The sequence below is a fragment of the Coregonus clupeaformis genome, chromosome 21 (assembly GCF_020615455.1).
Source record: "Coregonus clupeaformis isolate EN_2021a chromosome 21, ASM2061545v1, whole genome shotgun sequence".
In the NCBI taxonomy this organism is placed as follows: domain Eukaryota; kingdom Metazoa; phylum Chordata; class Actinopteri; order Salmoniformes; family Salmonidae; genus Coregonus; species Coregonus clupeaformis.
The window spans coordinates 11,411,928-11,437,130 of NC_059212.1; the positions used below are offsets into that span (position 1 = coordinate 11,411,928).

General features: G+C 40.1%; 1 protein-coding gene across 1 annotated transcript; it reads right to left on the reverse strand.

The window, feature by feature from the left end:
• Window positions 1–677: 677 nt before the first annotated feature.
• LOC121534557 (chromodomain Y-like protein) lies at window positions 678–16,044 on the reverse strand. The gene is given in 9 exon segments (XM_041841132.2): window positions 678–857; window positions 2,498–2,641; window positions 2,900–3,110; window positions 3,519–3,691; window positions 4,061–4,326; window positions 8,910–9,615; window positions 9,617–9,697; window positions 12,562–12,597; window positions 15,750–16,044. Coding segments are annotated over 9 exon segments (1,800 nt in total). The 5' UTR covers window positions 15,774–16,044; the 3' UTR covers window positions 678–698.
• Between the last annotated feature and the right edge of the window lie 9,159 nt (window positions 16,045–25,203).

The window sequence follows — 25,203 nt, forward strand, 5'->3', positions numbered from 1 at the left end:
TCCACCAATCAGGCCTTTTGGCCAAACAGAAGCCACTCCTCAGTAAAAGGCACATGACAGCCTGCTTGGAGTTTGCCAAAAGGCAAAGACTCTCAGACCATGAGAAACAAGATTCTCTGGTCTGATGAAACCAAGATTGAACTCTTCGGCCTGAATGCCAAGCGTCACATCTGAAGCCAGAGCCCGGACTTGAACCCGATCTAACATCTTTGGAGAGACCTGAAAATAGCTGTGTAGCAACACTCCCCATCCAACCTAACAGAGCTTGAGAAACTCCCCAAATACAGGTGCCCCAAGCTTGTAGCGTCATACCCAAGACTCGAGGCTGTAATCGCTGCCAAACGTGCTTCAACAAAGTACTGAGTAAAGGGTCTGAATACTTATGTAAATGTAATATTTCAGTTTATTTTTAACACATTTGCAAAAATGTATAAAAACTAGTTTTTGCTTTGTCATTATGGGGTATTGTGCGTAGGTTGATGAGGGGAAAATAAACAATGTAATACATTTTAGAATAAGGCTGTAACGTAACAAAATGTGGAAAAAGTCAAGGGGTCTGAATACTTTCCAAATGCACTGTACTCTCATACATGCAAGAGGGATGATGGGATATTGGAGAGGCTGCAGATTGAACGCCATGCACTGCCAGTGCCATATTTTTCTGGTACCTTGGGAATGGGGGGGGATACGTGCTTTCCTTAAAACTCATCAATCTTCTTCTGCAGGTATTTGAGGATGGAGTCCACCCCCTGCGAGGAGCCCCACACTCTCTTCAGTGCCTCGCATTCGCGTTCATTGGCCTGCTCCAGGGCGGCCCGGTTTGCGTTTCGCACCAGTGCTTTTGACTCCCGCAGGACCTACAGTGCAGCAAACAGAGGCCGCCCACCCCACCCGCCAGAAAAAAAGAAGAAAAAAAAGGAAAATGATTTATGGATATGGATGCATTGAAGGATATTGGCATAGATTTGTTTAACATTTAATTCTGGGACATGACATCACTTTTATGTCATCAATGAAAAGATTCATGAGCAATTCTGCAACATCCAGATGTTTTGTGACATGATCTCAATTCAATGTATTGCTAAAAGCATTATGTTAATTTAAAACAACACACTCTTGGTTAGGGACAGGACGATACCAGTATCGCGATACTCATTCGTATCGTGGCAAGGAAACAAAACACGAAGCAGATTTAACTTCTTTAGGAAAACAGCCCTAATGTTGGAAACAATCATTGTTGTCACCCAGTCACATTTATTTATTCATTTTCCAAGCTATTGCACACAATATTTTACATACAGAAGGTTTTTAAAGGACCAAAGAGTTTGGACTGCTTTGTGTTTTCTTTTTTGCCATGGGAAAAATATTGCAACACTGATATCATCCCGGCCCTACTCTTGGTCCGTTTCAAGTTGAGAGACATTGAAAATATAACAATTCAAGTGGACACTATGGCTAGGAGAGTGTGTGTATGTGTATGTACAGTGCATTCACAAAGTATTCAGACCCCTTGACTTTTTCCACATTTTGTTACATTACAGCCTTATTCTAAAATTGAATAATCAATCTACACACAATACCCCATAATGACAAAGCAAAAACAGGTTTTTAGACATTTTTGCAAATGTTGAAAATAACAGAAATACCTTATTTACATAAGTATTCATTCCCTTTGCTATTAGACTCCAAATTGAGCTCAGGTGCATCCAATTTCCTTTGATCGTCCTTGAGATGTTCCGACAACTTGATTGGAGTCCACCTGTGGCCAATTCAATTGATTGGACATGATTTGGAAAGGCACACACCTGTCTATATAAGGTCCCACAGTTGACAGTGCATGTCAGAGCAAAAACCAAGCCGTGAGGTTGAAGGAATTGTCCGTAGAGCTCCGAGACAGGATTGTGTCAAGGCACAGATCTGGGGAAGGGTACCAAAACATTTCTGCAGCATTGAAGCTCCCCAAGTACACAATGGCCTCTATCATTCTTAAATGGAAGAAGTTTGGAACCCCCAAGACTCTTCCAAGAAGACTTGAGGCTGTAATCGCTGCCAAAGGTGCTTCAACAAAGTACTGAGTAAAGGGTCTGAATACTTATGTAAATGTGATTTCTTCGTTTTATTATTGTATATATTTGCAAAAATGTCTAAAAACCTGTTTTTGCATTTTCATTATGGGGTGCTGTGTGTAGATTGATGAGGGGAAAAAAAACAATTTAATCCATTTTAGAATAAGGCTGTAACGTAACAAAATATGGAAAAATTCAAGGGGTCTGAATACTTTCCGAATGCACTGTACATGCCTCTTGTAAGACCTTATGATCTGTGAACCGTACATGATACAGACAACATAACTGTATATGAGTGTCGGTGAGAAAATGTTTGTTTTTGATGAGCGAGAAAATAAAAGACAAAAGTGAGGGAGAGGGTCGTACTCTGTGGAAAAGAGATGCCACAAAATATTTAAAAACTTCAAAATCAAATGAAAAGGATGACTTACAACTGAATTACAAGAGACTAGCTCCCTAATGCGAACCATCACCTCCTGAGTGAAAGTCCCGGGCCACAGCACCTGGGACACGAGGCCTTTAGCGCAGGCCTCCTGGGCTGTCAGCTTCCGCCCACTCAGCAACATCTCATTGGCCTGGGGAGAAGAGGGGAGAAGAGGGGGTGAGGTTAAGCAAAGGACTGGAATAGTATTAATAGTAGTTCACTATTAGTATTAATAGCTGTCCCACTCCATTCTTATTTTTTGTATTGGACAGGATCGATTCCCCATCGCAGGAAAACCAGCCCAGTGAGTGCTACACTTAAAACCAGTTCCCCACACTATATCTGTATTGCTGTGCTGGACTACTCCCCCTCTGAGGAGGATTTTTCAGCCAACGCCGTATAAACTCACCGAGGCCACGCCCATGACGCGAGGGAAGGTGAGGGAGGCGCAAGCGTCGGGTGTCTGTCCGTAGGTGGTATAGGGCGTCTGAAACCAGGCTTTCTCGTTGGCCCAGACAACGTCACACAGCGGGAGGATGGAGGCTCCGAGGCCCACCGCCGGCCCGTTCACGGCTACGATGATGGGCTTCTTGAATTGGATGAACGTGTTCACGAATGTCCTGAGGATGGGAATGACAGACTGTCTGCATCACCGTCTTCTGTGGCATTATTACAAAGACTGCCACTACAACACACAGCTAACGTTCTACTCATCACCTGTTCAAAATAACCGATGATTCAAGACAACTGTCTACAAATCTGTCACTTGTACTGATCTGAAAGAACTGACCAGAGATGAAACCAACCATTCCACCATTATGTTTTCTCCAATCAGTGCAGATGATGGTAAGGGGGACAAGGACGACGAGGTCACATTTTTGGACAATCGAGAAAGAGCCAAGGTTAGCCATCGTTCCGTCCCTTTCCAACGTTTTTTGTTGTTGTTTGTTTTTAACATATTTGGGGGGTTTTCTCTCTGAAAACAAATCACATACAAAACAGAAACAGAAGTACACCTTCTGACCTACCTAATGGTCTCTGCCATCTTGATGCTCTCCTTCTTGCGGTCGTCGGTGAGATGCCTGATGAAGTAGATGAAGTCCAGGCCGAAGCAGAAGATGCTGCCCACGGCGCTTAGCAGGACCAGCTTGCTGTCGTCTGCCGCCGCCGTGGCCATGGCACTCTGTATCTCCTTCATTACCTGAGGCAGCCCAGAGAGGGAGACATTAAAAAAATACTTACAATTATTATGGGCCAGTTACCTAGACACAGATGAAGCATAGTCTTGGATTAAGAAGCACTTTCGATGGAGAATTACATTAGAAATACTTTTTAGTATAGTACTAGGCTTAATTTGTGTCCAGGAAACAAACCCAATATATTTTTATAGGACCAGTATTTGACTTTCTTTTCAGATATTTTGCTTACATATATATTTGACTACCAAGTGTTCGGAAAAGTTGGCATAACTAAACGATGAAGTACTACTATTTTTGGCCTGTCACGCCAATTGTCATGCAGTATAACAATTGTTTTGTTAGGGCAAAGACAAGACAGGCGTATGACTCACATCGGGGTTGAGTGAGTTGTTCTCCGAGGACTTGGTGGAGAGCAGGATGTGGGTGAAGCCGTCCTGCTTCTTGACGACGAGGTCCCTGTAGCGATAGGCGCTCTCCGTCTGCCGGACACTGAACCGAAGGCGCTTATCGAAGACCGAGCGCTGCTCCCCAAAGCGCCGTTTCCCCGCCACCCCGGAGACTGCGGTGACTCCTGCCACTGCACTCTGCAGGCTAGCTGTCCCATTGGCCGCCAGAGCCTGCATGAGTGTTGATGTCCCTGGTGATAAGAATAAAAGTTAAGATACGGGGGGGTGGGAATGGTGACACAGCCTTCCTTAATATTGTCTGTTTTAATAACCAGGTAGATTAAAATGTGGTACTGCCTGAATGGTTTACTGTAGTTAATGAGTAGGGCTTCCCTTCTGGTCTACTGAACAGCAGATGAACAGTTCACCAACTTTGACTTAATTGACAGATAATGAATGAGTACAAAGTTTGAGGAGAAGGGGGAGAAATTGAATTGACCTAGAGTAAAGACATCAGTTTGCATGGCAGTGTCCCCAATCACTCCCCTATGGCATTGTGGTCTACTTAGCCCAAAGCGAGAAGTTGTAGGCTACATAAAAAAAATTCCTCCAAAACTACTTCTAACAGCATCGTATCTCCCAAATGATAAAACCGGTCCAATCAGAGGCAACCCAGCAATGGAGTGTTTATGGCATTTGAATGTACAACTACAAGACCTGGGTTCAGTATACATCACAACAACAACAGTTATTGCAGTCTACTGGAAAAGCCTAGAGGATTTTTTGAAAATCCTGATGAAAGTGGCCATTTTAGACCTACGGTGCCTTCAGAAGGTATTCACAACCCCTTGGACTTTTTCCCACATTTTCTTGTGTTACAGCCAGAATTTAAAATGGATTCAATTGAGATTTTTTCACTGGCCTATACACAATACCCCATAATGTCAAAGTAGAATTATGTTGTTAGAACATTTTACAAAATTAATTAAAAAGGAAAAGCTGAAATGTCTTGAGTCAATAAGTATTCAACCCCTTTGTTATGGCAACAATACCCCATAATAACATTCTTGCAAATTTATAAAAATAAAAACTGAAATATAACATTTACATAATTATTCTCTGCAGATCCTCTCAAGCTCTGTCAGGTTAGATGGGGAGCGTCGTTAAACAGCTATTTGCAGGTATCTCCAAAGATGTTCGATCAGGTTCAAGTCCGGGATCTGGCTGGGCCACTCAAGGATAATCAGAGACTTGTCCCGAAGCCACTCCTGCATTGTCTTGGCTGTGTGCTTAGGGTCGTTGTCCTGTTGGAAGGTGAACCTTAGCCCCAGTCTGAGGTCCTGAGTGTTCTTGGGGACCTTCAATGCTGAAGAAATGTTTTGGTGCCTCGACCCAATCAAATGAAAGTTTGGAACCACCAAGACTCTTCCTAGAGCTGGCCGCCCGGCCAAGCTGAGCAATTGGGGGAGAAGGACCTTGGTCAGGGAGGTGACCAAGAACCAATGAGCTCCAGAGTTATTTTGTGGAGATGGGAGAACCTTCCAGAAGGACAACCATCTCTGCAGCACTTCACCAATCAGGCCTTTATGGTAGAGTGGCCAGACGGAAGCCACTCCTCAGTAAAAGGCACATGACAGCCCGCTTGGAGTTTGCCAAAAGGCACCTAAAGGACTCCCAGACCATGAGAAACAAGATTCTCTGTTTTGATGAAACCAAGATTGAACTATTTGGCTTGAATGCCAAGTGTCACATCTGGAGGAAACCTGGCACCATCCGTACGTGAAGCATGGTGGTGGCAGCATCATGCGGTGGGAATGTTTTTCAGCGGCAGGGACTGGGAGACTAGTCAGGATCGAGGGGAAGATGAACGAAGCAAAGTACAGAGAGATCCTTAATGAAAATCTGCTTCTGAGCGCTCAGGACCTCAGACTGGGGCGAAGGTTCACCTTCCAACAGGACAACGACCCTAGGCACACAGCCAAGGCAACGCAGGAGTGGCTTCGGGACAAGTCTCAATGTCCTTGAGTGGCCCAGCCAGAGGCCGGACTTCAACCCGATCGAACATCTCTGGAGAGACCTGAAAATAGCTGTGCAGCGACGCTCCCCATCCAACCTGACAGAGCTTGAGAGGATCTGCAGAGAAGAATGGGAGAAACTCCACAAATACAGGTGTGCCAAGCTTGTAGCGTCATACCCAAGAAGACTCAAGGCTGTAAATCGCTGCCAAAGGTGCTTCAACAAAGTACTGAGTAAAGGGTCTGAACACTTATGTAAATGTTATATTTAAGTTTTAATACATTTGCAAACATTTCTAAAAACCTGTTTTTCTTTGTCATTATGGGGTATTGTATGTAGATTGATGAGGGAAAAAAACGATTTATCCATTTTAGAATAAGGCTGTAACGTAACAAAATGTGGAAAATGGGGTCTGAATACTTTCCTAATGCACTGTACATGCCTCTTGTAAGACCTTATGATCTGTGAACCATACATGATACAGACAACATATTGGTATCATTATACTCCTAATAATGTGCTCTAACATATGGAGTACATCTAGATTCTGAAATAAAAATGTACACATTACATTTATTCAACATTACACATATTAATATCTCAACTAGCCTTTTTGATTTTGTTCATTTTAAGACATATTGTTTGGAACGATATACTCTACAAGTACATCACATTTCCAGAGTGGGCTCTCTTCTAATTCTGAAGTTCTGATACATTTTATGAGCACCACCAACACAGCGAATGGTAAATGAATTCAAAGGGAACGCCCTCTGCTGGTGACTTGCTGAATGTGCAATCCTAAAGGAGGGCTGTGATTGGTTAATGTCCTATAATGTCAATTTCTATGTATAAAATGGGTAAAATCATTACAAGTAGCCCACTCTGGAAATGTGATGTGTTTGAAGAGTATATTGTTCCAAACAATATGTCTAAAAAATAAGCTAAATCAAAAAGGGTAGTTTTGAGAGATTCATATTAATAGTTCTAATGTTGAATAAATTAAAATGTGAAAATGTGTATTTCAGAATCTAGACATACTCCATATGTTAGAGCACACTATTAGGAGTATAATGACACCAAGATGTTGTCTGTATCATGTACGGTTTACGGATCATAGGGACTTATAGGAGGTACCAGTCAAAAGTTTGGATACACCTACTCATTCCAGGGTTTTTCTTAATTCTTTACTATTTTCTACATTTTAGAATAATAGTGAAGACATCAAAACTATGATATAACACATTTGGAATCATGTAGTAACAAAAACAAGTGTTAAACAAATCAAAATATATTTTATATTTGAGATTCTTCAAATAGCCACCCCTTGCCTTGATGACAGCTTTGCACACGCTTGGTATTCTCTCAACCAGCTTCATGAGGTAGTCACATGGAATGCATTTCAATTAACAGGTATGCCTTCTTAAAAGTTAATTTGTGGAATTTCTTTCTTTCCTAATGCGTTTGAGCCAATCAGTTTTGTTGTGACAAGGTAGGGGGGGTATACAGAAGATAGCCCTATTTGGTAAAAGACCAAGTCCATATTATGGCAAGAACAGCTCAAATAAACAAAGAGAAACAACAGTCCATCATTACTTTAAGACAAGAAGGTCAGTCAATACGGAACATTAAGAACTTTGAAAGTTTCTTCAAGTGCAGTCGCAAAAACCATCAAGCGCTATGATGAAACTGGCTCTCATGAGGACCACCACAGGAATGGAAGACACAGAGTAACCTCTGCTGCAGTGGATAATTTCATTAGAGTTAACTGCACCTCAGATTGCAGCCCAAATAAATGCTTCAGAGTTCAAGTAACAGACACATCTCAACATCAACTGTTCAGAGGAGACTGCGTGAATCAGGCCTTCATGGTCGAATTGCTGCAAAGAAACCACTACTAAAGGACACCAATAAGAAGAGACTTGCTTGGGCCAAGAAACACGAGCAATGGACATTAGACCAGTGGAAATATGTCCTTTGGTCTGGAGTCCAAATTGGAGATTTTTGGTTCCAACCGCTGTGTCTTTGTGAGACGCTGTGTGTGTGAATGAATGATCGCCGCGTGTGGATTTCCCACCGTAAAGCATGGAGGAGCAGGTGTTATGGTGCTTTGCTGGTGACACTGTCTGATTTATTTAGAATTCAAGGCACACTTAACCAGCATGGCTACCACAGCATTATGCAGCGATATGCCATCCCATCTGGTTTGCGCTTAGTGGGACTATCATTTGTTTTTCAACAGGACAATGACCCAAAACCCACCTCCAGGCTGTGTAAGGGCTATTTGACCAAGGAGGAGAGTGATAGAGTGCTGTATCAGATGACCTGGCCTCCGCAATCCCCCGACCTCAACCCAATTGAGATGGTTTGGGAAGAGTTGGACCGCAGCATGAAGGAAAAGCAGCCAACCAGTGCTCAGCATGGTTGAAAGAATGCCAAGAGTGTGCAAAGCTGTCATCAAGGTAAAGGGTGGCTACTTTGAAGAATCTAAAATATATTTTGATTTGTTTAACACTTTTTTGGTTACTACATGATTCCATATGTGTTATTTCATAGTTTTGATGTCTTCACTATTATTCTACAATGTAGAAAATAGTAAAAATAAAGAAAAACCCTTGAATGAGTAGGTGTCCAAACTTGACTGGTACTGTATGTCTAAAAAGGGCCTAAAATGGCCACTTTCATCATAATAAAACAATTAAATAAAGTGGCTGGTGATACAAATGTAAAAAGCATTTCAAACATCCTTCCTCCCAATGAAGTTTCTATGTGAGATACCGAAAATATTTTCACCTGGCGTGGAATCGCCCTAGAGCCTTACCTTTCCCATTGAGCGTGCGTATGGATGCAGGTGTTATGGGGACTTGCTGAGGGATTAATGGGCTTTGAGTCCTGGGCCGGGTCCCCATGCGCGCCCTTTCTTCCCCAGGCCCCAGCAGCAACCCCGGAGGCTTTTCCAAAAGGGCCACCTCTGGGGGCACCGAGTCCTGCTCCTGCCCCCCTTGATCCAGACAGTGGGCCGCCTCGCTAGGCGACTCCTCAGAGTCCGCCCGGCTGCTCATGGGGCTTTTGGGTACCAGGATTTTGATCCCGGACTTGGCCAGGTCCATGCTCCGACGCACCGTGCCCACCGGAGAAGCCGCAGGCCCACTTGTGAAGCCCGGGCTACAAATGGCACCGGTGGCCGAAACGCTGTACTTTTGGCTCAAGTTAAGCTGCTGTATGTTCGTTTTAGCGTCTGCCATGCCAGTGTCAAGTGGTGGCAACTGTTTGGAGATGGCCATAGCTGCTGTGGGGGGCGAAGGGGCATTCCCGGGTTTTACTAGAGCATGGCTTCCTGCTCCACTGTGTGGCTGAGGCCTGCAGATCTGCTTGCGGGCGTTGTTTCTCGAACTGTAGCTGTGGGCCGTGCTTCGAGTGGAGCGCAGTAATGTGCCGTCTCTCTGTCTTTCACTGTGTTGCCGATTAAAATCGTGGATGAACTCCACACAGGCAGAGAGTTGCATCTCGGGCTCCCAGGTGTCCCCCTTCGTAGCCATAGCCCCTCCACCGCACCAGGTACTCCATCTTTCCCTTCTTGTTCTTCCGTTTGTCCACAATTCTCTCAACCTGTAACAGAATTAAAACAAATAGTTGGCAGTGGCAATGACTGGATTTAGGGCAGTCATTAAGTCACAATCATGAGACTAAAACATCTCGGGTTATAGACTACAAATGGGGCTACATGATGTGAGAAACAAATCAGCCATATGGTCAAATCATCTGTGATATTCCAGGATCCAGGCACCCAAATGGACGAAAAAGGACTGAAACAGGGCGGGACTACCTAAACTTGTCCAACAAGAAATGCTTGTTTCATTTTCCGTTTGCACTAGTGAATACGACCCTGCTATAGCTTATTCTAACACCCTCAGATTTCCTGTAGGATGTTTCTAACTAGGGATAGACCTCAGAAATAAAGCAACCCCACATATACTGACCTAACCTAGAAGGCGGCACCTAGGAACAGAGTTGCCATCTATCAAGGACATTTTCATTAACCACTGCCGCCCTCAGTATAATCATGAACTGTTTTCATCCCAATGGTCCAGCCATAGTATTAGACCACCAGGTTCAAAGAGGCCGTTTCTACCCACAGGCAGTAGTGTGACTACTGAATAGATGACTTCATTGCTGACTGGGTCCGTTTTTTTGTATTAGCCTACTTTGATATTCCTCCTATAAGCTTTGATTTCATTGATATATTGCTGAAGCTATTTGTATGTGTTTAACCTGAACTGTCTGTGAGTAAGATTGTCAATGTAGGCAATTTAACTACCAGTAAATGGCAAACTTGAACTTGATAGAAAGACAAAAATCAGCATGTTGAGTTTAAAACTAAAATGTTCAATGTAACTTTACTCCATTACCTCATATAGTCTAGATACGATAGGCTGGCTACCTGTAACAGTTAGCCTATAGTCCAGGCCATATATGAAAATGATGTTAACTTTTTCATAAAAGCATGAAAATCTTGACACACTTGTGCAGTTTGGGCCCATTTTCCATTCTGCCATAACCAAAATGTATACTGAACAAAAATGTAAAACGCAACATGCAACAATTTCAACAATTTTACTGAGTTACAGTTCATATAAGGAAATCAGTCAATTAAAATAAATAAATTAGGCCCTAATCTATGGATTTCACATGACTCGGCAGGGGCGCAGCTATGGGTGGGCATAGGCCCACCCACTTGGGAGCCAGGCCCAGCCAATCAGAATTAGTTTTTCCCCAAAAAAGGGCTTTATTACAGACAGAAATACTCCTCAGTTTCAGCCGCTGTCCGGTTGGCTGGTCTCAGACGATCCCGCAGGTGAAAAAGCCGGATGTGGAGGTCCTGGGCTGGTGTGGTTACACATGGTCTGCGGTTGTGATGCCAGTTGGACGTACTGCCAAATACTCTAAAAACGGTGGCTTATGGTAGAGCAATTAACATTAACTTCTCTGGCAACATCTCTGGTGGACATTCCTGCAGTCAGCATGCCAATTGCATGCTCCCTCAGAACATCTGTGGCATTGTGTTGTGTGACAAAACTGCACATTTTATTGCCCTTTTATTGTCACCAGCACAAGGTGCACTAGTGTAATGATCATGCTGTTTAATATGCCACACCTGTCAGATGGATGATCTTATCTTGGCAAAGGAGAAATGCTCACTAAAACGAATGTAAACAAATTTGTGCACAACATTTGAGAGAAATAAGCTTTTTGTGCGTATGGAAAATTTCTGGGATCTTTTATTTCAGCTCATGAAACATGAACCAAGACTTCACGTTGCGTTTATATTTTTGTTCAGGATATTTTGCGTCATATCTCCTGTACCAAACATAACATGGAAAATGTAATGTCTACCCCTATGTTTTGATGGTCAAGGATTACAATGGTGACGTGTACATCCTAAACAGTTCAGATGATTACATAAAGGGTGGACTGCCATGGTAAGAAAGCTAATTAAAATTGCAGTTTCTGACTCAATAGAATATTATTTCTGTGGCATACAGAGCCATACAATCGTCTTCTGCTGTTGTCTTTCCCCTGGATCCCAAATGCCACTCCTCAAATTATATTTCAGAAGAGAACATGTCCATTTTAGAGCCATTCACAATTCTCCTTTATGATTGCACTCAGTCAAGATAACATCAATCAAGCTCATGTTGAGATGTTCATGAAGAAACAGAAAATGAGCAAATCCTCCCACAAATGAAGCATTGGTGCAGCACTTCAAAATCAATTAATACAAATGTTATTTATATAGCCCTTTTCACAACGACGATGATCAACACCCCGGCCTAGACTCCCAAAGAGCAAGCAACAGCAAAGGAAAAATAAAGAAAAGATGGAAGGATCCTCCTTTAGATGTACCGAGTAGAAGGTTGGAGTGAATATGACCATTTAGGCCAGACAAATTGTCAATTTAGGCAAGAGAGTATGGTAGAGTATGTGACCAAGATTCATGGCATGGATGACCTACAGGGTCATAGAAGATCAGTGTACAACTCTCTAGCTAGAGAGCTGTCCACATAGGCCGACAAAGATCTAATAATCTATACTTCAATCCATTTCATCTCCATTGGGACATAAGTCCATAACCACTTGATGTGGTGTGTGACATTTTGGCAACCGGTCTTCTTGTTTAGCTTAGTGTAGTGCATTTTACTCAGCCAGAAGATGCAGCAGATTCTGTGGAGACATCCACTGCTGGAAGACTCCATCCTTCTCATGCCATTCTTGGGGTTAGCAGTGTACAGTTGCTCCTGCCTTAGCTTGGTGTCAATGGCTGACTCCATGCATACATTTTCAGTAAAGCAGAATCAGAAATGGTTGATTCTGCATTAACCCTAACCTGTGCTTCATTTTCAAGCATTATGTAAAAAATAAAAAGAGTAGTGCAATTTCCAAATCAACAACAGAAATAATATTATATTGCATACCAGTGATGAGGCAGACAGTGGTGAAGCTGAGGCAGGCTGCAATGCAGGAGGCAAAGGAGGCAGAGAGAGGAAGCAAGCCGAGAGAGGGGTTAGTAGTACAGTGGTTCCCAAACTTGGGGTCAGGGACCCATGTGGGATCCCCTGACATTTAAATAGGGTCCCCTGAGAGAATCTTTAATCTTATCAAACACATTAATAACTTGCTTCTCTTCAAATAGGCATTATATACACCATTTTAGAGTCAACTAAGGGCCTTTTACACTGTTAGAATGCACTTTCATGTCATTATGAGTTGGAACAGCCTGTGGGACATAAAAATTGAGTGAAATACAGTATAAAGACAATTTAAATAAATACAATGTAATATTGTCATGTATATAAAAATCTATTTTTAAAAATGCTTTACAGACAGTGGTGAGGCAGACAGTGGTAAGGCTGAAGCAGTCTGCAATGCAGGAGGAGGAAGAGACACAGAGAGAGGAAGCAAGCAGAGAGAGGTTAGTAGTCAGGGGTCGCGTTAACACAGGATTATGTTTTTCACGCAGAAAAGGAAAGATAAAACGCTGAAAAAATATTTTGCTGTGTTTGTAAACGCAGATCTAAAATGCTTCTTATTATAAATTCTGCGCGGCTTCAGTTAGGGTTCGCTCCAAATCACGAATGTAAAAGGACTAATTTCGTGCTTCAGTTGCACTTCTCCACTCGGATGAAATATCTTTGCACTTGTCATTGGATCACCAGACAGCTCTGAAGGCTACTTTTCTTCTTTCCTCCAGAGTAGTTTTTCTCCGGTAGCAAGTTAAAATGCAAGATTAACTTCAAGTAAAACATTAGGAAATGAGGCTGGCTACATTCTTTCTATGATAAACAGAAATATGACATTGCTTTTTTATTGTAAACTAATTTACTTGTGTAGCTGGTAGCCAAATAGCGTTGCACTTCTGTTGTTATCTGATGAAAACAATTTCATTTTCTGCCGAATGTGTTGCACTAATGCATTTTGTGTTTCGAAAAACTAGAGTTGCACGCCCCTTATCACTCTATTGAAGCAAAAAAACACGACTTTCAATATGAAATGCAGGTGAAATGGTTTAAATACGCAGTTTTATTTTGATGGTCTGCGTTTTAGAAATTCAGATTTCAGAAAGCTAATGCGACCCCCGGTACAGTAGAGTGCAGTAAAGTAAAGTACAGTAAAGAAAACTATAGTTTAGTATAGTACAGTCCAGTAGATAAGTATATTACATTATACTGTACTCTACGGGTACGAAATTGGGATTAAGAAAAATCACTAACGGACTGTTTTTTTTTTTTAGGTGTTAACTAACTAGACATAGGCTATAAAAGCCTGGGAAAAGTTGTATAATTTAAATAAAAAGAGGCAAACTTTAGGCTACTTTCATGAATTTGCGAGGCATGCAAGACAAGACATTGCAAGGTACAGATTACCAAAATATGCGCACAAATCTTTCTGCCTGCCCCCTCCGCTCTCTCCCTCGCGTTGGCTCGCCTGCTCCTTCTCTTTGCTAATGATGCGAGTGTGTATTTAGTCTTCAGTCTGTTACATGTAGAATATCCTAGCCTATTCGTTGATGATGGGCCGTGCTTTACTGAAGTTCCGAGACATTGCAAACCAAGAAATTGCGAGATACAGCATTCCATTGCAAGATTCAGCTTTAGATTGCCGATAGATAGGCCTAGTGCACGGTTCTGACTGTCTGCCTGGTGGCCGACTTGCCTATACTGTGCCCCTCCCCTCGCTAGTTCACTATGAAAGATGTGAGTGTTTGTGTTCTCGGAAGTATGGCAAGTAATCAGTCTCCTCTGTTCCAAAAATACTGAATCTTAGGAGTCGATTCCAAGCGGGATCTAATCTTGACAGTCAGAAATGGGAGTCGACACCGGGAGTTGACGTGCAAGGAGCGGAGGAATCAATTATTTTGGAGTCGACTCTCCACCACTACGTCACAGTCGTTAACAGCTGGAAAAACGGCAGAGAAAGGCAAGCGACAGCAGTGTAGTCCTACAGTATATGGAAATGCAAACTTGCGAGGTGGAATTGAGGTAGAGTAATGGTAGTACAGGTGCAATGCTTAACCATCTGAAAGGGATGCACCGTGAGACCCAAACCGTTGTTGGCAGCAGTGCAGCTGCATAGTGAATTCACCTGGAATTTCATGCATTTTTCTTATTGTTTTTTACAGAGAGAAAAAAAAAAGGCAGTTTAAATTAAGAAAAAAATATATTTGTCACATCCCTAGTGTGCTCTACTGTACTGAACTATACTCTACTTTCCTTTACTGTAACTGTGGTTTGTGACTGATTTGCCCTTGTGGCCAATTCAATTGCAGTCATTCTGTTAGATGTTTTGGTCACCATTACCGATTTATTAGTGACACGTTTTAATCAATGAATAATAACAAAATTGTTATCCGTAATAACACTGTAACTAATTGGTAGGTCTACCTTTACTTGTTACTTCTGTTAATTTTCATAATCCTCCCTACTCGTAATGGAATATAGCCACCATGGCCACCAGGAGGAGGCGTTTTTGCAATGGCTTCATATCTGAAAATGTTCAGGGCCCCAAACTATACAAGTGTACCAAGTTTCATGCTTTTATTAAAAGTTTACATGTCACCTAAAATGTGGAACATATCTGCCTGGACTACTACTAACGACGTTAATAACTGGAAAGCGTTCACATAATTACATATAGAATAGTACCTTACTTGAATAGGACCTCTGTGAAAGCATAAGCCTACAATGTTAGCTACATTGATATGTTTAAAAACCTGGCCACAAGACCTGGAGGTGAGGCAAAATCCTCTAGGTGCAATTTAAAACAGAGTGCAGTACCTAATTGTTAGCTATCTAGCTAACTCACTCACTAGCCTAGGTTAGGCAAGTTGGTAGGGTAAAGTAGCCAAGAGGACTTGACATGCACAGTCGGTATCACTGCTAACTAACCTTAGCTAACGAACAGTCAGCGAGCTAACGTTAGCTGTCGCGTTAGGTGGCCCAATTTCGATTTAGTAGGCAACACGTCCTGGACTGAAATTATAATGAAGCTCAAGCTAATGTGGTGTCTTTCAAGCCAGATCGCTGGCTAAGAAGCTAACTTAGTTAGCTACACGGACCAAAAACATTTCAGATAGCTAGCTCCCAGTAGATAGTAGCTAACTCACCTCATAAAGCTCTCCCGAGGCCATTATGAGTTGCAATTTCTCTCGCCGTTTGGCTAATCTTCTTCGGTTGAAAGCACCTCCAGATTTGATGAAGCCCAGTTTACGTGAGTTGTCTTTGGCCTGCTCCCAATCCCCGTAACGTTAGCTAGGTACTCTAGGTGGTGTTCTGTCCAGCCGAACTTTTTGTCTCTGGGTCTATGTGCGGAACTATTTATTTTGCGCTCACAGCTGCGCATGTTTTGCGCACAATGATGCGGTTTTGGAGCCTAGACTTGATAGCCAAACCTGTTGAAGAGGAAAGCTTCTAATTTTTTTGTAAGGACTCCAACGCAGCTCTTGTATTCGTTCAAGAAACACATTCAGGCAAAGATGATTATAATTTTGGGAAAAATCAGTGGGGTAGTGACATTTTCTTGGCCCACGGAACTAATCATTCAGCTGGGGTTGCAATTTTAGCACACAATTTCAAAGGGACATTTTTGTTTACTCAAATGGACACCAATGGACATTGGCTAGTAGCGGTCTTTTTATTTTTTATTTTTTACATTTTAGTCATTTAGCATACGCTCTTTACAGTTAGTGAGTGCATTTTTTTTTCTCCATCAACCACATGGACAGATTATTTGTGTAATGTATATGGATACTGTTCTAGTCCTCCAAATAATTTACTTCTAGAGGAAATTCTTAAAAGACTTCTGAGTCAGATTATAGTTGGTGGGGATTTTAACATGGTTTATTATAATGAAACTGATAGATTGCCCCATAAACCTAACATTGGTGTGAACAAATTGGCGAATTTCTGCCAAAACCTGGATTTAATTGACATATGGAGAGTTATAAACCCCGGAGAGAAACAGTACACATGGAGTAATAGAGATCGTTCACTACAATCAATAATTGACTTGTGGGTGATAACCTCTAGTCTTGAGCCCCACACTGTAGAGGTAAAAATACTGCCTGCAGTCCTGACAGATCATAAAGTCATATGGCTGACTGTGAGTGTGCAGTAATGATGATAAGAAATACTCTGGTGGTTATTGGAAATTGAATAACTCATTGTTATTGCATGATGATTAAGAAAATGTGATTAAGAATCTAATTTCTGTTTACTGAAATATTGTGAACTACTGAAATTTAAAATCTGCTCAGCCTGTATTACTTACGGGAAACGGCTTGCTTTAAGAAGGAGATGTGAGGTAGCTGAGCTCTCTAAGAAAATTGCTGATATCACAGAGATTGACCATATTGATCTTAATGAAAAAGCTAAATTGAATGATTTACAGAATCAAGTAGATACATTTTATGAGGAAAAGGCTAGAGGAGCCTTCATAAGATCCAGAAAACATTGGCTTGAAAAAGGCGAAAAGAACAGTAGATACTTTTTTTATTTGGAAAAGAGGAGAGGGGAACTCAACACACTTCGGAAATTTAAGATTAATTGGGTAACCTCTGAGGATAGGGAGTTGGTATCAGACTTTACCACTAAATTTTATGAGAATCTTTACTCCTTAGATAACAGTTTGAGTGACTATAAGGATCTCCTTGATTCTACAGAGAATGTTAACTCTGTTAGTGGAGAATTCAATCGATCTTGTTGTGAAGATTTATCCATTATGGACATCCAATATGGGGTTGCTCAATTAAAAAATAACAAGTCTCCAGGTTGTGATGGATTAACCTCTGAATTTTACAAAACCTTCTCTGAAGAAATAGCACAATTCTTACTTGAAACCTTTGAAGGGGCTATAAAGAAGGGATAACTACCTGCCTCTCTGAAACAAGGGTTTATTACTCTTATACCTAAACCACAAAAGGATCTCTTAATTATTGATAATTGGCGTCCAATCACACACCTAAATAAAGACTACAAAATTATAGCCTCAATCTTTGCGAAAAAGGTTAAAGTTGTGCTTGAATGATCTGATTGATGAATGTCAATCAGGGTTTATGAAAGGGTGTCATATATCTAATAATCTGAGGCTGGTGTTAGATTTGGTTGAGTATTGTGATCTATTGGATGACTCCCCTGTTATCTTATTTTTTGATTTTCAGAAAGCATTTGATACCGTAAGTCACCATTTTATCTTTGATTGTCTTAAGCATTTGAAGTTTGGTAATTTTTGTTGTTGATGCTATTAGAACTCTGTATAATGGTAGCAATAGCTGTATCAAACTCTGTCATGGAACATCCTCAAGGTTGAATATTTACAAAGGAATACGACAAGGTTGTCCAATTCCACTTTTTTTTTTTTTTTTGTTAGTTTCTCAAACCTTATGCTCATTAGTTTATCAAAGTCAATTTGAAGGCATTACATTCCAGGCCAGAGAGATCAATATATCCCAACTCTCGGATGACACCTCACTTTTTTTTGAAAAATGTGTCACAAGCTAGATTGACATTGGATATTGTGAAGCAGTTCTCCAAAATCTCAGGTTTGGCATTAAATCTTTCCAAATGTGAGATGTTTGTTCTGAAAGGAGCTGTCAATCCAGCAGATTGTAACATCTCTGAAAAAGATACTGTAACATACCTCGGTGTAAAGATCACCAAAAATCTTAAGGCTGTGAATGATCTTCATTTGAATCCTGTAACTGAATCTATCAAAAATAAGATTTCTTCATGGATAGGGAGGGAGTTAAGTCTTCGAGGGAGGGTGCTTTTATCCAAAGCTGAGGGGCTATCTCGTGCATCTTTTTTCATCTATTGACATTCCCAAATCCACTTGCTGTACCTTAGATAGGCTATTGTACAACTTCATATGGAAAAACAAGCCACATAGATAAAAATAGATGTTATCACCAGCAGGGTTTGTGATGGCGGTCTAAATATCTTAGACTTCACTCTCTTTATTCAGATATCAAAATTCAACTGGGTTAAAAGGTACTCAAAAAATCCTCCTAGTTTCTGGAATATTATATCTCATTTTGTTTTTCAGAAGCTCGGAGGGCTTAATGTTTTACTACAATGTCCCTAAATTGCGGGTAAACTTCCTGTGAAATTGGCGGCTTTTCACAAGCAGGCTTTAATGTGCTGGGCTTTGCTGTATAAACTTTTCACCTCATAAATGTTTTATATGGAATAATGGGTCGATATTACATAGAAACAAGATGTTATTTTACTGTAACTGGCTCTCGAAAAACATTGTCCTTGTCAGCCAATTAGTTAGTATTAGTGGGAATCTATGAACACGGAGAGAATTTATGGAAAGATACAACTTTGAGGTTTCATGCAAGGAATATGACACTGTTATAAAAGCTATACCTAGTGGGAAATATCTTTACTTCAGAATAATGCATATTTTGGAACCTCTCCTATTGTAAGCAATATCCAAGTGAATGGCATAGGTTTACTAGATAAGAAATTCAATAATAGTTTTTTAAGGGATATTTTCTACAGGAATTCTATTCCTTCTGCTATATTTTATTGGGCTTCATCGTTTGATGTAAACTGGCACGGTGCTTGGCGCACTCCACACAAATTTATGGTGACCAATAAAGTAAAGGAGATCTCCTTTAAGAATATCCATAGATTCTACCCGTGTAATAGCCTGATTTCTAAATATATACCTGATGTTACTAGTGAATGCAGTTTTTGTGAACTAGAAACGGAATCTATTGAACACTTATTTTGTAATTGTTTACATAGTGAGGTGTTCTGGACTGATGTACAACTATATCTTGGCAACAAAATTCATACAACCATTAAAATATCTACATTTGACATATTATTTTACTACACTGATTCCACAATTTAATGTCAGTATGTCATAAATCTCTTTATTTTATTAGGAAAATGTTTCATACACAAATAAAAATGTATGAAGAAAATGTCAGTTTTTTATTTTTTTAAATCAGCTTTGGAAAAATATTTAGCATAATTAAAACATATACAAAACAAAATGTCAATTTTTTAAATTCATTACATGTCTGTATTTGATTTGATATAATGTGGATTTGTGTTATTTTTTTATTTTTTTCTCTCTTCCTTATTTTTTTGTGTAATCCCTCTGGCTGTTCTGTTTTTTTTTTGTGTTTTACATGTTATTGTTAAATAAATAAATAAAAAACACACACCCCAAAAAATATATATACTGTATATATAACTAAAAATAATAATAATACACTTTTTTTTATGAATAATTTAAATGCTGGTAGCTCTTCTTCTTCTTCATCTGTGGATTTTGTATGGCGGTTGGCAACCAACTTTAAGGTGCATTACTGCCACCAACTGGACTGGAGTGTGGACCAGAGACAGTGAAGGTCTAAATAATAATATGCCATTTAGCAGATGCTTTTATCCAAAGCGACTTACAGTCATGCGTGCATATTTTTTTTTGTGTATGGGTGGTCCCGGGGATCGAACCCACTACCTTGGTGTTACAAGCACCGTGCTCTACCAGCTGAGCTACAGAGGACCACAAATCCTACCCAATAATCTCGGACCCCCTAAGGCAGGGTTCTTCAATTCCGGTCCTGGAGGGCCGAAACACTTCTGTTTTTTTATTTCTACCTGGTAGTTAATTGCACTCACCTGGTGTCCCAGGTCTGAATTAGCCCCTGCTTAGAAGGAGAGGATGAAAAACAGAGGTGTTTCGGCCCTCCAGGACCGGAATTGAAGAACCCTGCCCTAAGGAAATGAAATACATAATTAAATACTACATCCCCTGAAGATTTCCCCAGCAGTTCACTTAATCCTGGCTCTTCAACCCTATTACTCCTCAAATCTAATAACAATCGCTCCCTTTCTCTCACATATTCCAATGTCTCCATCTCCTCCTGACAATGATCACACCTCCCAGTCGGATGTTTTCCCACCACTTTCAATTAACTATTTAGTATTGTGTCTGCTGGTAGCTCAGTGGTGCATATGTCTTTTTTTTCGCATCAGTATAGATATGGAGACAATGTTCAACACATATTTGATGAATTAGTATGAAAATGTATGAAAATGTATGCACTCACTAACTGTAAGTCGCTCTGGATAAGAGCGTCTGCTAAATGACTAAAATGTAAATATGTAAATTATCTTTAAATAATCCACTGTTTCCTAAGTATGGAGTGAGATTTGTTTCTTTATACTGTAAATATGTCTGTGCATATATTCAACATAACTCCCAAATAAAACTATGATCTGTGAATATATTAACATATTTAGTAAATAAAACCATAAAAGTAAATATATTAAATGAATATTTCACAAATTAAACCATAAACCATTAATATGTACAAATATTTCATGAATATTCACCACTTACACAACGGGTGGTTCTAATCTTGAATGCTGATTGGTTAAAACCATATTCCAGCTGGTGTCTATTCCACAAGTTACCACCGGCTAAATCTATGACGTTAAAATACCTATTTACTCTGTTCCATCTGACTTCGATAAAGCCACCATAAATCACAAATAAATCTATGATCTGTAAATATATTCAACATAGCTCACAAATAAAACTACAATTTGAACAAATGTAGAAGGATCTGTGAGAACATTTTCAGAAATCCCTAACATTTACAAAATGTGCATTTGCGCATTGAAAAAGTGCTTGTGGATCTGTATTCTGAGAAATGTTTCTGCCTGTCAATGTATTACACAAATGTGTCTTCAGATGAGAGTTGGCTATCTCCATTCATTGGGATAATCTTTGTGTCACATGACGCGCAGAGTAATAAATAATAAAGAACGACTTCATTAAATGTGAGTATTGTGGGTAATTTTCCAGTACGTGTATTATGAAATATTGAGATGGAATAACATAATTATTATAGGCTTAAGGGAAACCTGTAACCACACCTTTTTGTATAGGAGAAGGGCAAAACAGAATAAGCATGATTTACACTTTGTAATCCAGATGCATGCCTGGATAGTAACGACAATCAGCACACCTTGTAATTATCTTTAAGAATGTACTCATATAATTTTTTATGAAACTGCTAGTATCACGCAAGAGTCGAAGGGGAGGGGAAACCCCGCCTAGAGAGAAACAACTTAGGTTTGGAAACAATAGTGGCGTGAAACTAAAAGATGTTAGTCATTTACATAAAGAGGAATGACTATGTATGTTGTGTAAGAATGAAACTGTATAAAAGGAGAGCTCCGAGTCAGGATGGGCAGTTGCTCCATGTACCAGCTCGGCTTTGTTACTTTGTAATAAAGTTTATACTGAATTCACAAGCTCCGGTGTCTGAGAGATATCTTTGAAAAGTATTTTCACTACAGTATAATGTTTAGTTATTCAATAAATTATGTTAAAATGTTCAACAAATTACTTTCATATGAATGTTAAATTCGACCATTGGGGCATGCAACACCGAGTGTGTGCTTTCGACATCAGCCCACTAGCCAAGCTAGCTAACGACATAACATTGGACACTACCGATAGCTAGCAGGAAATATTGTCAGCTGTTTAGATGAATAACCAGAGTTAAACTTACTAGTTAATTGTTTATTCAGGAATGTGTCAATTATGAAGAACCATGCAGTTAAATCCTAAATTGGTGATCTGGCTAGCCAGCTAATGAACATTTTTGCAAATGATATTTTTCAATCTGATTTCTTTCAGGGATTAAACAGGGCCCGGTTTCTAGAAACTTCGTAGGAGTATCGTTAAATCTCTGATCTGTTTTCACCATCATTACTAAAGTTGCACTTGAAAACGCTTGTTATTTACCGACTGTCTCAGACCACTCATACAACAACTACCTGTAAGCACATCACCTTATACACAGAAGAGCTCTGCTAAACATAGAATCAATGTTTATCTGTCTCTCTGTGACCGCCATAACTTCACAATGAAGTTGAGTAGAAATACAAAGTTGCCCAATGTCTTTGCAATTGTTACAAACAAGTGAAGGATATAAATTAAAACTGAGATGACGGCATTCAAATATAAATAGCCTACAGTATAGGCTACATAGGCCTATATAATTAAATCATATTTCATGTTCATTCAATTGAGTTCTATTTTGCTAATTGTTGGCTACTGTCTGTAATTTTTGCCTCAGTATATTTCATGGTGTAACGTGCACAATGACGTGCCAAATCTTGATTTAGTGCATTATTATAGGGTAAGCATTAGAATAAGCAGCCTCAATATTTGCAGCCATTGGTGATATAATCTTTCTAGCAGCTGATCCGTTGTCAGTAGCCTATTGTTGAATAATTGTAATTTTAAGGTAAGATTTGAATGAAGATAGCTGATCCGAGAGCAGCACTGCCTTTCTTTCGATCCTATCAGTATCGACACGTCTTAACGCACTTAGCGAACGTTCTCTCTGCGTGGTCCATCGTTAAAACACTGGCAAACCTAAGTTCCCTTGCTATCGGAAAACCAGGCCCAAGGCAATTGATGCTTTGACAGGACAAATCACTCTTTCCAGACTGGTGTGGAGGTAAGAAATTGTAACATTATCTGATTACAATTTTTAGAAATTCAGCTAGCGGTTTTCTGCTCAACGTAGGCTTGCATACTAGCTAGCCAAGTCATTTGTTGTGCATCCGTAGCTACATTTATGCATGCATTCCATGTCTGACAGTAGTCAGTTCAATCCCTCTCTGTATTGTGTTGCACCATTGGGTTGAGGAACTGGGCAATGTTACAAGTTAAACGCCCACAACAGTAGAAATCCAAATTTTCAAGCTGAAAGACGATGGCCAGTGTTTACCCATGATGTTGCAAAACAATTTAAGTCAATAAGTAATCATTTTAGTAAAAGTATGATATATATGGGCTTGAAGTGACAAATCTGAACTACCACTTTGTGCAAATCTGTGTGAATGCGATGTCTCTTCCTATGATATGATGTACAAATTATTTTCAGCCTACGTTTCGTTTCAGGGCTGGGTTCTATTTGAATGTTACCACCCACCAGCATGGCATTGTTTTATAATCAGAAACAGCTGCAAAGTTATTCCTCTTCGCAATTGAGATGAGCCAAACAGCCTTGTGTCCATTTGGCCCCCTGAGCCATGGAGCAAATTAAAATAGAGTGTGCAAACTTAGAATTGGTGAATTTTCACTTATTTTGAGCTAGTCTGTATTATATATATATATATATATATATATATATATATATATATATATGACAATTTTACAAATGGTATAATTGCGTGATATGATTAGCATTTTGCAAACCCGCTCCCCCCTGTCTCCCCAAGATTAATGGTTTTGACCACTAAAGTTTTGCATTCTAATTCGATATACACTAATCATCCAACATTACCATGCATAGATTTAAAAACACAGATATTGCACAATATGTATGTTTAGGGAAGTATTCATGAACCCTAAGCTACTTCATGGAACAATGGGGTTGGAGAGCCTTTATGCACACGAGGGAAAACACGGTGGTTTGATTCATTCCGAAAATTGCCACATTCAGTTCTTCAACCAAGGGTAATGTTGGACAATTAGTGTACATCGAATTAGAATAGGTGTCAAACAGAGGTTGCATGACCTTACATGAAGTTTGGTATAACCTGTGTCCAAATCAGCCAAACATGTGTAAGGGTTGGTGTGAGGTGTGACCCAGGTGCGGTGTAGGATAGACAGTAGACAGTAAGCAGAGATGGTGAAAACAAGGATCTTTACTGGTGGTCCCGAAGCCAGGATACAAAACAATGGACTTAACACGATAAAAGAAAGGTGGAGCAAATAAGTCTCCAAAAACAGGCTGACAGCCAAAATACGAAATAGTAACTACGACTGAAATAATAAAGAAACAGGGAGAACACTTTTCGAGTACCTGTACATACTTCTCCGATCAGACACTGATTAGTACTGCTGAGCATAGGAAAACTGAGCAAGGGAACACAGGGAAGTGAGGGCATAAATACACAGGTGAACAGGTAGACACAGGTGACACCAATAGGATAATGATTAGTCCAGACTGAGTAAGGAGGTGCCTAAGGTTGTCGGGGGGTGACACCTAGTGGGTTACTCCGGAACTGCGACCCCCTCCTGTAACACACATGCATATTTATTGAAAATGATCTTGCATTATTAGCTTTCAAGAGGTATGGGGGCAGATGTGAAGTCCTATAGATAGTCCTATAGAGACAAAAACAGTGATACCTGGCTCCATTCTGTGTTTTAAAATACCAGTGTATCATTCAAGTGCCTTTTGTTTTGAAGAGATAATCAGGTCTGATTGTATTATGGGTATTTGCTAATCATAGCGATATAAGCCTAATACTTTCAACTGATAGACTTCAAACCTGAATCAATCTGTCAACATATTTATTCATAATGTATTGTAAATAAAGATGTGGAACATCCCAAAACAAGTGTGATGTGTACTGTCTGAGAGAGGGGGAGACACTTTTCGTTGTTCTCAGTAACACATGGACAATGCATTTTTATTCTATTCTATATTTTGGCACTTAGTGACAAATGTGTGCAACAAAGGGAAGATCTCAATTGCATACTCCTCGCATCCTCTCTCCTTGTCTCCT